The sequence below is a fragment of the Acanthopagrus latus genome, chromosome 6 (genome assembly GCF_904848185.1).
Source record: "Acanthopagrus latus isolate v.2019 chromosome 6, fAcaLat1.1, whole genome shotgun sequence".
NCBI lineage: Eukaryota > Metazoa > Chordata > Actinopteri > Spariformes > Sparidae > Acanthopagrus > Acanthopagrus latus.
In genome coordinates, this window is record NC_051044.1 from 19432042 (window position 1) to 19444226 (window position 12185).

At 40.0% G+C, this 12185-nt stretch overlaps 1 protein-coding gene across 2 annotated transcripts; it reads left to right on the plus strand.

Moving 5' to 3' along the window:
- The first annotated feature begins 1736 nt into the window (after window positions 1-1736).
- On the plus strand, window positions 1737-11240 carry suox (sulfite oxidase). Of its 2 annotated transcripts, XM_037101775.1 has the most exons (6): window positions 1822-1888; window positions 3740-3810; window positions 4728-4798; window positions 5173-5344; window positions 6912-7184; window positions 8388-11240. In XM_037101775.1, exons 3-6 carry the CDS (start codon window positions 4740-4742, stop codon window positions 9609-9611), a joined length of 1728 nt encoding a protein of 575 aa, XP_036957670.1. In that variant the 5' UTR covers window positions 1822-1888; window positions 3740-3810; window positions 4728-4739; the 3' UTR covers window positions 9612-11240. The 2 variants fall into 2 exon arrangements, with proteins under 2 accessions (XP_036957669.1, XP_036957670.1); XM_037101774.1 differs by lacking the exon at window positions 3740-3810 and having other exon boundaries at window positions 1737-1888.
- The last annotated feature ends 945 nt before the right edge of the window (window positions 11241-12185 follow it).

A 12185-nucleotide genomic window follows, 5' to 3' on the forward strand; every position in this document is an offset into this window, starting at 1 on the left:
CTACTTTTCCAGGTAATATTTCCAGGCATCTGTCTACTTTATGTGGCTGCAGTTTACTGGAACAATAATGTTTCCTGATCAAGATTTCCTCATTAACCCTTCATGACCAGCCATCAAGAGTACAGAGGTTCTGCTTTAATAAATCCAGGGGGGGAAAAAACATACAAATGTTACTTTTGATGTGAAGACACCTTCAACACGGCTTCTTCTTATTTGTGTTATGGCTGATTTTGTTCATTTGATTAGTTTTCTATCTGGTATCATCTGGTTTTTGTCTGATTTGAGTTGAGATTTATGTCAACTCAAGTCATTTATTTATTCAACATAGAAAGAGAAGCGCGTAGACTTACCTCAGGCCAAGGATGTTGTTAAAAAGCCTTGATTGTTAAATCAACTCAGTCTTAAGAACCACGAAGGAGAATAAACACCTTACATTGATTCAAACCTCCTGCAAACTTCCACTCTGCATGTTTACCTTGTAAACTCAGGTGCATTCACGTTTGCTCACAGAGTTTAAGAAACAGAAAGCTTGATAAGTGAGTGTTAGTTCACGGTTGTATTAACCTGCTGGGGAGCACTGGTGCCTAAACAAAATAAAACAACTTACATTATAACTGGTATTTTCAGGGCGGCCATCCTTTATTGGGTGTCTGTAAATTATAACTTGCAGCAATATTAAGTGTTGACACTTATTTTATTAAATCCCAGTTAATCACGTGACCCAGTATGAACACATTTTGGATTGATACTCAGGTTGTGAAAAACATCCCTTTAGACAGTGGTGGCCCATTAGATTCCTTGCAGTCAAGCTTGTGTCTACCTTACAGAGCCACTGCATATAACACCAGTTGAACTCTGAGGTCCTCACATCAGGGTTTGTTATCTGATCCTCGCTCCAGGCTAAGGACAAAGAAGAGTGTGCTTTTGAGGTAGCAGCTCCTAAACTCTGGAACTCTCTTGCTTTGGACTTGCGTTCTGTGGACATTGTTGACGCCTATAAAAAGCCGCTGCAGACTCATTTGTTTAGACTTGCTTTTTCTTGTTCTGTTTGTTTCTTGTTGTGCCTCTTGTTTTTAGCTGGTTGTCTGCTTGCTCTTGTCACTTTTGTTTTGTCTTGCTTTTTTGTTGTATTCATTGTCTTGTGAAGCACTTTGTGATGTCTGTGTTATATAAATAAATGTATTATTATATCATTATTATCATAATTACTAAATTGACACTATGATGTTATGGAGAACAAACTCAAACTCAGAATTTAAGTATTTACAACATTAAGGAGTTAATAATACAGACTCAGAAAAACACTGTTTCTCCTAACTGAATGAACACGCAGCTCTCAGAGGAAAATAAGGTCCCCAGAACACTGTCTGGGGCGAGAAATAAAATAGAATATAAAATATAAACAAAGTAAAACTAAATGAAATTGTGTTGTTCTTAGAGGTCAGTTTGTTTGTTCATTCGTGAAAATTAAGAGTGTTTGTTTATTTAGTTCTCCCTTCTGACTAAAATTTTCCCCAAACTACATTTGAGTGGTCCAACTCTTTAAGGGGATTTCACTACCTGGCAACCCCGAGGCTTTCCCCAAACTAAACCTCAATAAATAAAACATGTATTGCGTCATCCTGTAATTAAACACCAGAGCACACCTCATTCAAGTAGTTGTTTGCAAAGTATTCAGAACCTTTCACCTAATAATATTAGGCGCTGATACACTCGCCTCGCCTGTTCTGCAGGCTCTGGGCTGCCACATGACGAGAGATAAGCACTAGTTGTCTTGAACGCCACTCGGTGTGTGTTTATGGAACGTTGCAGAGCTGCGCAACGTTGATGGTTCGGCTGTAACTACGTGGAGAGCATCTGGTACAATAAGGCGACTGACACAACAGAAGTGAGTAATTACTTTGTGTCATGAGGAAGTGGCAGAAAATGACGTTTCTTGTATTTCTGAACGTCTCTGACTAAAGTGGGTGAAGTCTGACCAGCTGACTACTTGCCAGTTGCTAAACCGAATGTTAGCTCAGTTAGCCATGAGGATGAGGATGGTGATGGTGACGAAGCGCCATAAAGTCGGATTTAACGTTAGCGAGCAGCGTTGGTTTCTTTACACTGATATTAATGTTCTGTTAACTAACGTAAATATAATACATTTGAGTCAACGAGCTTCACCGCTTACTGTGTTTACCTGGATGCTGCCCTCGCTGTCATTTTAGCTAACGTGAAGTATCTGTAGGAAATTAACTCCAACCTGTATTTATTTTTTAGACACACTGTTAACTTGTGGGTTGTGTACACACATATATGTCTGAAATATGTTGGCAGGAGAGCAAGTTTAGGTTTTCAGAAAAATATATCTGCAAGGGAAAAATGGCAGGTGGTCAATAAACTAGTTGCTCAAGACTTGGAGATATTATGATGGAGAAAGGTCGGAACAGTACCTCATTGAGCAATGCTGTAGCCATACAATTATTGTCTGGCACTGTAAACAAAACATAGTTTATCAAAGACAATGTAGAAGTGCACTGCGTCATTTTTTTCAACAACAGTATATATAGTGCTACATTCATTCTTCAGTAGTAGGACTTTAAGATGGGAAATGTGCTTTTATTTATTTTTCACCCAATTGCAACTCAAAATACAAGACTGTTGAGCTGTGTTCACAAAAGCTAATGTTAACATAAGGTTTCAAAAGAAGTCAAAAACTCGATTTATTTCTTGCAAACTGCTTTTTCTTATATCAGGAGCTCTGATTGTAGACCAGTGTAAGTTACATAGTGCTGCTTTAGGTGTTTTTTGGCGACCAATTTCACTCAAATATCAATAACCAATACCCCTTACTAATTTTGAGTGGTATATATATATATATATATATATATATATATATATATATATATATAGATATATATATATATATATATATATACAGCAAATGTATTTTTTAGAAGCCTTGAATGCACCATCTATATTAACATCCCATTTAAGTTTAACAGGTGAATTATTTCAGCATATTTTTAAGTAAGACACGCTGAGGTCAAGGCTATTATTACATTTGGCTCCAGAGCGCTACATGATCATTTCTTTTCTAAAAGAGCAGTAGTTCTTACTAGAAATGTTGTGAGAGACACCATTAACAGTAGGAGATTATCATTTCACCCTCTGACCCCTCTGAGTTCAGGTAGCACTCTCCTGGCTGCTGGCAGGCATGCTGTCACAGTGAAGACTGGCTAATGATAACCCAGTCTAATCTTAATGGCCACTACTGATAGGGATAAGACAGGTGTAATTGATTGATAACGGAGAACCCCATCATGTGCTATCTGTCCTTTTTATGTGTGACCTGTAAGTAACAACACAGTAACTACATTTTTCCAAGGAACGTTTGTGATTTTATTTAGATGTTCCAGTGTGATCTGTGTACTTTGGCCAGTCACAGAGTTTCCCTCATAAAGCAGCCCCACCCAAACAAGGTTTCTAAAGGTTGGAGACATTTGGGTCCTTTCTCAATTCAGGCTGGAGGATTTATTAAGTCATAACTCTGTTCCACATTGTCAAAATGTTAGAGTGTTGTTAAAAGGAGAAGACAGAGTCCTGTTGATTTATAGTTTTCTATTGCACTGGTAGTACGCTTCAATTAGCTATTCAATGCTGGACAAACTGTTCGTGTTTACTATAACTACACATTTTTTTGGCAAGAAGAGAGTGAAGTAAAGCCTCCTCCTCTCCTCTGTTCACTCCCCCTTAGCTGGTTGGCTCCTTTTGAAGGCTGCAGTAACTCCTGGTTGGTCAGTTCAAGAGGAGGTGAAGAGATAAAAGGTTCAGTTGGTCATTTTAAGAGAAGCATGTTGGCTGTAAAGAGAGACGCTTTAGTTATCTAAAAACATTATATTAAATTGTACATAGTGTTCAAGTAGAAAAAAATGCAGGTAACCATGTTATACTTACTGCTAGGGCTGCACACTATGGCAAACAAAATATCATATTGAAAATATGTTCACAGATATTGGGATCATGATATGATTCACAATTAGTGGGAATGATCATATTTGCATCACAATTTTAATTTTCACTTCAAAAAACTATTAAAATCATGATGATGTTACATTTGTTTGGGTCTGTACTGAACATGTAACATGTTTTCTTAAATCTAGAAAGAAAGCAACACACCTTACCTTTTTATATATAGTGATCAATTGCAGCTTCTAGGATTTCACTAATATTATGACTAATTGTGCTGCTTTATTCACTGTTTACTAACATATCATGACGGGGGCTGTGTTCAGTAGGACTGCCGCTGTTTTGAAAGTTAATGTACAATTTGCATTTTCCTCTTGCCAGACCTGTTGTGTATTCAAATTTATTTCAGGAGTGCACAAGTAAATACATTTGGAAACTGCTGCTGTAGATAAACCAGGCTCTTTTCTGTTCTCTGGCTGGCAAACAAACACACGTGTGAGAGCTCACATAGGAGTAAATGCTCCAGATGTTTTGAAGTGTGTCAAAAATGTATCACATGTGCAAGCCTTAACATTTTCACCATCTGCAAGAATCAAGTGTTTATTCATAGTCTGCTTGGCAAAAGAAAGAACCTGTAATTTGAACACTGCAGTTTATTTCACTGGTGGGTTTGTCCTCTCTCTCAAATTGAACTTCAGCAACTTGTTCATGGTAATTCACCCTGTCTTTGCAATATGCTATGTGTTGTGTCACCGTGACATTACTTTTCTTCCCAGAACATCAGTGCAATGCTGCTTCTCAGGCGCTGCCACAACCTGACTCGAATTGCTCCTTTCAACACTCAAAGGTATGGTGCTGTAACAAAATGGCCATTTGACGCTGGTTTCCTTCTTGGCATTTAATGTGCTGCTGGCATTTGCGTGACCTGGCACTGACGGAGTAATTAAATTTTGTCCAGGCTGAGCTCCACCCAGCCAATGTCTCAGTTTATGGATGCATGCTGACACTTAAAAGTCGTGCAGTGTTTTATGCAAATACCTATGATTTTTTAAAATTCTTCCATTAACAACATGACTAGACTGCTGCTGTTTTTATATTTGACTTCACATTTTGTTAATACGCCACAATTGCATAGCTACACTTAAATGCACTTTTCGTTGAGACCTACAAGCTTGGATTGGTGACTATGAAAGTTACATTTAGATTTTTCCCGTATCGTAGGCATCAGGTGGCTCCTGCCGTGACATCGTGTGCAGTTCGTCTCTGGAGTAGCGGCAGCAGTGAGGACCACAGATCGTACCAGCGTGCACATGGTCCCAGATGGAGACATGCCCTAGCAGGACTGCTGGCTGGTACTGGGGCAGTACTGGCTTATGGCCTCCACCACCACAAGGTCAGAAGCGGATAAGATCAGTGAAGACAGTCAATGTTTAATTTGCTTTCCATTGTGCCAAAGCTAAATTATGTCAGTTAAACATGTTTTTTTCACTCTTGTCCAATGAAAGAACAATATGAAGAAAGGTTGATTCCTTAAAATGTATCAAATATTGATTTAGAGCATCACATTGTGAGTGTACAGCACATGTTTACAATCTTGATTAGATTAAAATTATTGTTTTATTATTTAAACAGTTTAATAACATCATGTTTAGGAAGTGAGAACTCACTCTCGGTCACACCTTTTATGGTCTTTCGCTGTTTACAATGAGGGCAGTGACCAGTTTGCAATGTCAGCTCATTTGTCAGTTTTTACTCCCACGTTTTATGTGACTCAACATGCACACACATCTTGAGCTCAGCAGGCTGCTTCATCTCTCCAGGGAAAAGAAAGAAGGAAATTTAGACTGGAGAATTACAAGAACACATCATGGCATCTGCTTCCCAAACTGTTGTTTGGGAAATGATGGTTACAGATCCACTCAGCTCTCACATGTACAGTCAGAAAGCATTAACAACCAAATAGCAGCAGTGCAGCTCTCCTCAACACGTGTGAATATTTAACATGGAGATGCTGCAAAATGCCAATTTCAAGACTTTATAGCAGCTTTTATTGGTAGTAGTGGTATGACTAGTTCTGCTGTAGTAGTAGAATCCTGTATTTGCCTAAGTCAGAAGCTTGAAACGCTTCTGTTTTTTTTTTCTTTCAACAGTAAAATGAAGTTCAAAGAATTGTAAAACAATCACTACGAGTTCAGGAACATGTCGCTGCTTGACAAACAAAGCCATCTATGTTGACCAGCGTGTGGTGTTTGCACAATTAAGGCTGAGGCTTTTCACAGCGGGTTGGTATGGCAGTTACTGGCTGGTGGAAAGGCTGAAACTTTCTGTAAAATGTGTTCCTGAATTATTTTTCTGCCTTAAAGCAGCAGAGAATGAGGATTATTGCAGGACTGCATTAATAATGGAAGCATTACAGAGATAAATTGTATATCAATGAGTGGGCTGTCTGACTCAAAATAAGTATAATATTTTTGAAATATTCCCACAATGTTTCTCTCATCAGTTTTGTATTTATACCCTGTGATGTAATCTTTTATTTATCTTAGTTTAATGTATTCCACCATACATTATATGCACATAGTCTCGATTTGAGCCACTCAGCATTGAAATATATATTTCTCCAAAACCAGAGGCTGATATTATACGATACATTTATAATATGATTTATAACATACACACATCAGGATGGACACAGCCAGCCCAGTGGTGTAGGCATGTGCAGACAAAGGGGGAACACACTGCCACTGCTGTTACAGCCACTTTACCACCAGAGGCCTAATAGTGACAAATAGTTACATTTACACCGTGATCAGAGAAGAATCTAAATTTCCTTTCAGTCTCAGTTTTCTACATAAATAACTGTCTTCCAGGCTGAACTCTTGGTTTACAGTCGTTCTCGCTTCTCTGGTCCTTTTTGAATTATAACAAAATTGAGGTCTCATCTGTTTTCTTCATTGCAGGCTGAGCAGGCAGACACAGTCAGAGTGCAGCCCATAGTGAAGACCTCAGCTCTTCCCATTTTCACCCAGGAAGAGGTCACCAGTCATCGGTCTCTGGAAGATGGCGTGTGGGTCACTTACAAAGGTGGTGTCTATGACATCACAGACTTTGTGGCCATGCACCCTGGTGGGGATAAAATCCTGTTGGCAGCAGGTGGAGACCTTGAACCCTTTTGGGCGCTGTATGCTGTGCACAGCCAGGAACACGTGCTGGAAATCCTCTCAGAATACAAGGTGGGCAAACTCAGTAATGACAAACCAAGGATGTGCTGGACTTTGTGTCTGCCTAGAAATGTTCTGTTTAAACCAGAAAAGGACACAAGTTAACCTCTAAAACATGACAAAATAAAATGTCTAGGGACTACAGGTTTTATAACTTACTAAGGTACATTACTGAAGAAGATTTTCAATGAAACCACTGAACTGTAGGAAGAGTATTAACAGTGAAGTGCCTTGAAAAAGTACAGGGTTTTGAGCAGATGTTTACAGTGTGGAATAAGTATCATCAAACAGGTGTTCAGTGTAAATCTAAGACTTGGTTGTAACACTGTAACCAGTGTTTGTAAGCCCATGTGTAGACAATTGAGTTTCTCCTCTGGCTGGAAAGTAAAACAGAAATAGTAGAGTAGAAAACCTCCAAAAGTGTTTAAAAAGAGAAAAAAGGTGAGGGGTAAAATTATTGCTTGTTTAGTTCATTGTAAACATCCATTACAGTTTAAGACTTTCTGGTTCAGCTGTGACCTACAGCAGTTGCTTTAGTTTTATGTGCACTACTTGTATTTTTACCCCCCTTCGACCGAGTTGTAGCAATGTCACCATTAGAGATGTCTTATTTGCTGTTGGTGAGTAAAGTTTCAACATAACTGGTAAAAGCTTTGGCCAAAGCTACAAAAATAAAACCAAAGTTATAAGCAATAATTTCATTTAAGTGCTTTGACATGCTTGCAGTGCAATACATGATGCAGAGTCTGCCTCATGAGCATCTATTTAGTGTAAAAATCTATTAAAATGTTTGCTGTATGTTTGAGGAATATAAACAGAGATGAATGTGAACCTATTGCAGCTTTAGCAGGAGGATGTGAGCTGATTTAGCCCTTAAATGAACTTTGCCACTCTTGTGCCTGATCACGGCAGACGCACATGAAATGGTCTACTGCCTTGTGTTTACTAAGGAAAAACCAGCAGCTGTAGGCTAAATACTGGCACTCCCTCAAGTGGTCAGTGAGAAAAATGCTTACAGATGTTTTCTGGTGGCGTTTTCTTCGTTTTGTCATTATTTACCTTTATATTATATTTTAGCCATTTTAGCAGAAAGGATAAAATGATTAGAGAAAACAGATCATAACACAATTTTAGCTAAAAAATATGCTAAAGCTTGTTGCATTGAGTTTGTCCCATGTGGCCTAATAAAACCCTTGTGTATGTGGTCACTACAAGGTTGGCGAACTGAGTGCAGAAGACCTGAAGAAGCAGCAGAAGGTTGAATCATCTGACCCCTACTCCTCTGACCCAAAGCGTCACCCCGTTCTGCACGTCAACAGCCTCAAGCCTTTCAACGCCGAGCCGCCTCCTGAAATCCTCACCGACAGCTACATCACTCCATCTGCTATCTTCTTCAAGAGAAACCACTTGCCGGTTCCTCAGGTTGACCCAGCGTCTTACAAGCTGCATGTGGATGGACTACCTGGAGGATCGCTGACACTGTCTCTGGAAGAGCTGAAAACTCGATTCCCCAAACACACCATCACCGCCACGCTGCAGTGTGCCGGGAACCGCCGCTCTGAGATGAATAAAGTAAAACAGGTGAAAGGACTGAACTGGGGCATTGCTGCCATCAGTAATGCTACATGGAGCGGTGCAAAGCTCAGGGATGTGCTGCTGGCTGCTGGTTACAGGCCTGATGATGCCCAGTGGGCTCGTCATGTTCAGTTTGAAGGACTCGACAAAGACGTGACCGGGACTACCTACGGCGCCTCAATCCCTCTTAACAAGGCGATTAGTGAGGAAGGTGATGTGCTGCTGGCTTATGAAATGAACGGCGAGGATATCCCTGCCGACCACGGCTACCCGGTCCGGGTTGTGGTTCCAGGGACGGTTGGCGCGCGCAATGTCAAATGGTTGGGGAAGATTATAGTGAGTGCAGATGAGAGCAGCAGCCATTGGCAACAGAATGATTACAAGGGCTTCTCCCCCGGGACGGACTGGGACACGGTGGACTTCAAGTCGGCTCCGGCCATCCAGGAGCTCCCCATTCAGTCAGCGATCACCACGCCGTCAGACGGCGCTTTGGTCAACCGCAGCAGTGAAGAAGTGACGGTGAAGGGTTACGCCTGGAGTGGTGGGGGCAGAGAGGTGGTACGTGTAGACGTCTCTGTGGATGGAGGGAAGACATGGCAGGTGGCTCAGCTGAAGAGCAGCGAGAAGGGACAAGAACCAGGACCCTCGCCGCCACCGGGACGGGCCTGGGCGTGGAAGCTGTGGGAGTTAACAGCTCCTCTTCCTGCCGAGGCTCAGGAGCTGGAGATAGTCTGCAAGGCGGTTGACAACAGCTATAACATGCAGCCGGACACAGTTCCTCCCATCTGGAACCTGAGGGGCGTCCTGAGTAATGCCTGGCACAGAGTGAAGGTGAAGATCAGAGAGGACGAGAGCGAAGAATAGACTCAGTGTTTTGATCCGCGTTAATATGCCAAAAGTTTTCACAGCTGAATCAGAGTGATCAGAGTGGACTTTGTGTTTTAAGTCTGTCACTCAGCTGGAAAAGGGAAGTTTCACAGAGTTAATGCACAGTTTTATGTAACAACAAATACAGCCACTTTTGAGGTATTTATGCAATCATGTTGCCTATGAGATTTGAAGGATTTTCAGAGCTACATAGCTAGAACAAGGCTAAAGGCTGTGAATGACCAAATCAAAACATGTCTGTTTTTATTGAGTGATGATTCACTGACACTTGAATCTTAAGTGAGCATGTGATTCAGTTTGTCTGAAAGAAAGAAAAATATATATTTTTGTAATCAGTGTTGACTTTGTCAATGGTGACTTGTACACACAGAATTTAAGAATTTAAGTGTTGAATTACCAATCATGCCTCATAATTTAAAAAACTAATTTTAAGTATTAAGTCTGTTATATCAATAATTTAACGGAAGGCTACTAGAGATGCATGGATTGTTTGCTTAACTTTAGAGAGAACAACTGCAGTAGGGCTGCAACTAATGATAGATAGATTGACTGATTGATTGATCTGCCAATTTTTTTCATGATCAGTCGTTTAGTCTTTAAAATGTCAGAAGATTCTTTTTAAATAAAACTCATCAAAACTTCCCAGAGAATAAAGACAGATCTTCAAATTGCTTCTTTTGTTCAGCCACCAGTCTGAATCCCAAACACATCATTTACTTGCATATGATAAAAGAAAACAGCAAATATTCACATTTAAGAAGCTGGAACCAGCGAATGCTTGACACCTGTGGTTGAAAAAATGACCAAAACAATTCCATGATTATCAAAATGATTGGTGAGTAATATTCTTTCAGTCAGTTAATCAGCGAACTGTTGCAGCTCTAAACTGGAGTTTTCCAAGACTGGAATGAACTTGAAAATTGGAAACATCATTTGTTTATCTGCAGTTGTGACTTTGCTGTTTAATAACCATCATTAAATGAGAAGATTAGAAAACTTTAGAGCAGCTAAGAATAAAACGACCAGGAGCAGCTGTCAGCAGTGCACATCATACACGCTTGTTTTTAGTCTGCAAATCAGAGGTGAGCTGTGACCCTCTGTCTGCCGTTCAGTTTCTATCCCGCATCTGTAGGACTGACCACACCTCACTGTGGAGATTCAGCTAAAGTTAGCTGTGTTTATGCCGCAACACTACAGCACATTACAGAGGTCTGGGTGCTTCTTGACCACAGTTGTGACCCTCTGCGCTCTGACATACAGGTTAGGTGAAGGAGGATTTAGGATTTAGAGAAAGATGGTTGAATGGTGACTCCATACGAGGAGCGAGAGAATAAATAATGTGTGTTAACCTAAACATCCTCCATCTTAAGGACTTGTTTGGACTGAAATGACTGCATTGCCTCTCCGAATGAAGCCTTGCTCTTCAGGGTCATGGAAATGTTCAGTAATGTTCATTTGAATTCACTAAAGTTCATATTAACAGTTGAATCTATTAAAACAGCTGAGTGCATGTGACGCAGCTCAGTGATCAACATTTGTATACGCTATGCTTTGTGTAAAATGCACATTATCGTTGAAGATGATGAATAAAGAGCTCTAATTTTACACTAAAGTACTCTGTTGATTCTAATTTTTATTAAAACATACAGCAAGAAGTTTTCAGCTGATTATGAAACAGTCTCAAGAAGAATGAATTGAGCCCCACAGTTGGAGGAGAGATGCTGCTCTGTATTCTGCTGCTATGGCACTTAAACGCTGTTTTAAGACAGTTTTTAATTTTTTTTGCCACCATTACACATTACCTCATCATTGTGCATTCTGCACAACACTATGGTAAAAAAAAACTGTTTGCAACTATATCTTATCAGATACAAATGCACTCATTTACTTTTCAGGAGTTATGTATTTGTAAATCCTTGAAGTTAAGAATATAAAGTACTGACAGAAACTGACTGTAAACTCTGGAAAGTCCCACTTATTCACAAATGTACCCGTTTGAGGGACTAATAAAGGAATTGTGATTCTGATGAAAGGGAAGATTGAAAAAACCCAACAGCATAAATGAGGTAACCTTCAAGATGACATTAATGTCTCTTGTGGGTGACACATCTTGTTATATCTGTTGAAATTCAGTAACTGTCAACAGCAGGATGAGGTAATTGAGCAGTAATTGTCGAGGATAGCTCTAAAATCAATTTAATGTAGGATTAGATAAAAACATTTTCTTCAACAGCACTTTTTTTAATTATGCAGAAATCCAGTTTTAACTGCACCGTCCGTCCAACATGCGTTTGTGGACAGTTTGATGTTGAAACTGAAAGCTTTGGGGTTTTCCTGGACGTTGTCATTTTGGCTTCAGGACCAAAGTTTATACGAGCTGTGAAACGCGTCTGAAGGTTTCCAGAATCTCCTCCTGCTACGTTCACTTTGTGTTCCCTTATTGTGGTAACAGAGGAAACAGGATATGAAGTGACTCAGACAGCACTCTGACAAAAGATGTTGCAGCTGGCGGGAAGATGAATAGCAGGAAAGAAGGGAAGAGCAACTCAT

Excerpts from the sequence above, each read along its gene's own strand:
- suox (XM_037101774.1), top strand. The coding sequence starts at position 4,740 with ATGCTGCTTCTCAGGCGCTGCCACAACCTGACTCGAATTGCTCCTTTC. Across the intron at positions 4,799-5,172 it reads GCTCCTTTCAACACTCAAAG|GCATCAGGTGGCTCCTGCCG; the intron begins GTATGGTGCTGT and ends CCCGTATCGTAG. Across the intron at positions 7,185-8,387 it reads AAATCCTCTCAGAATACAAG|GTTGGCGAACTGAGTGCAGA; the intron begins GTGGGCAAACTC and ends GGTCACTACAAG.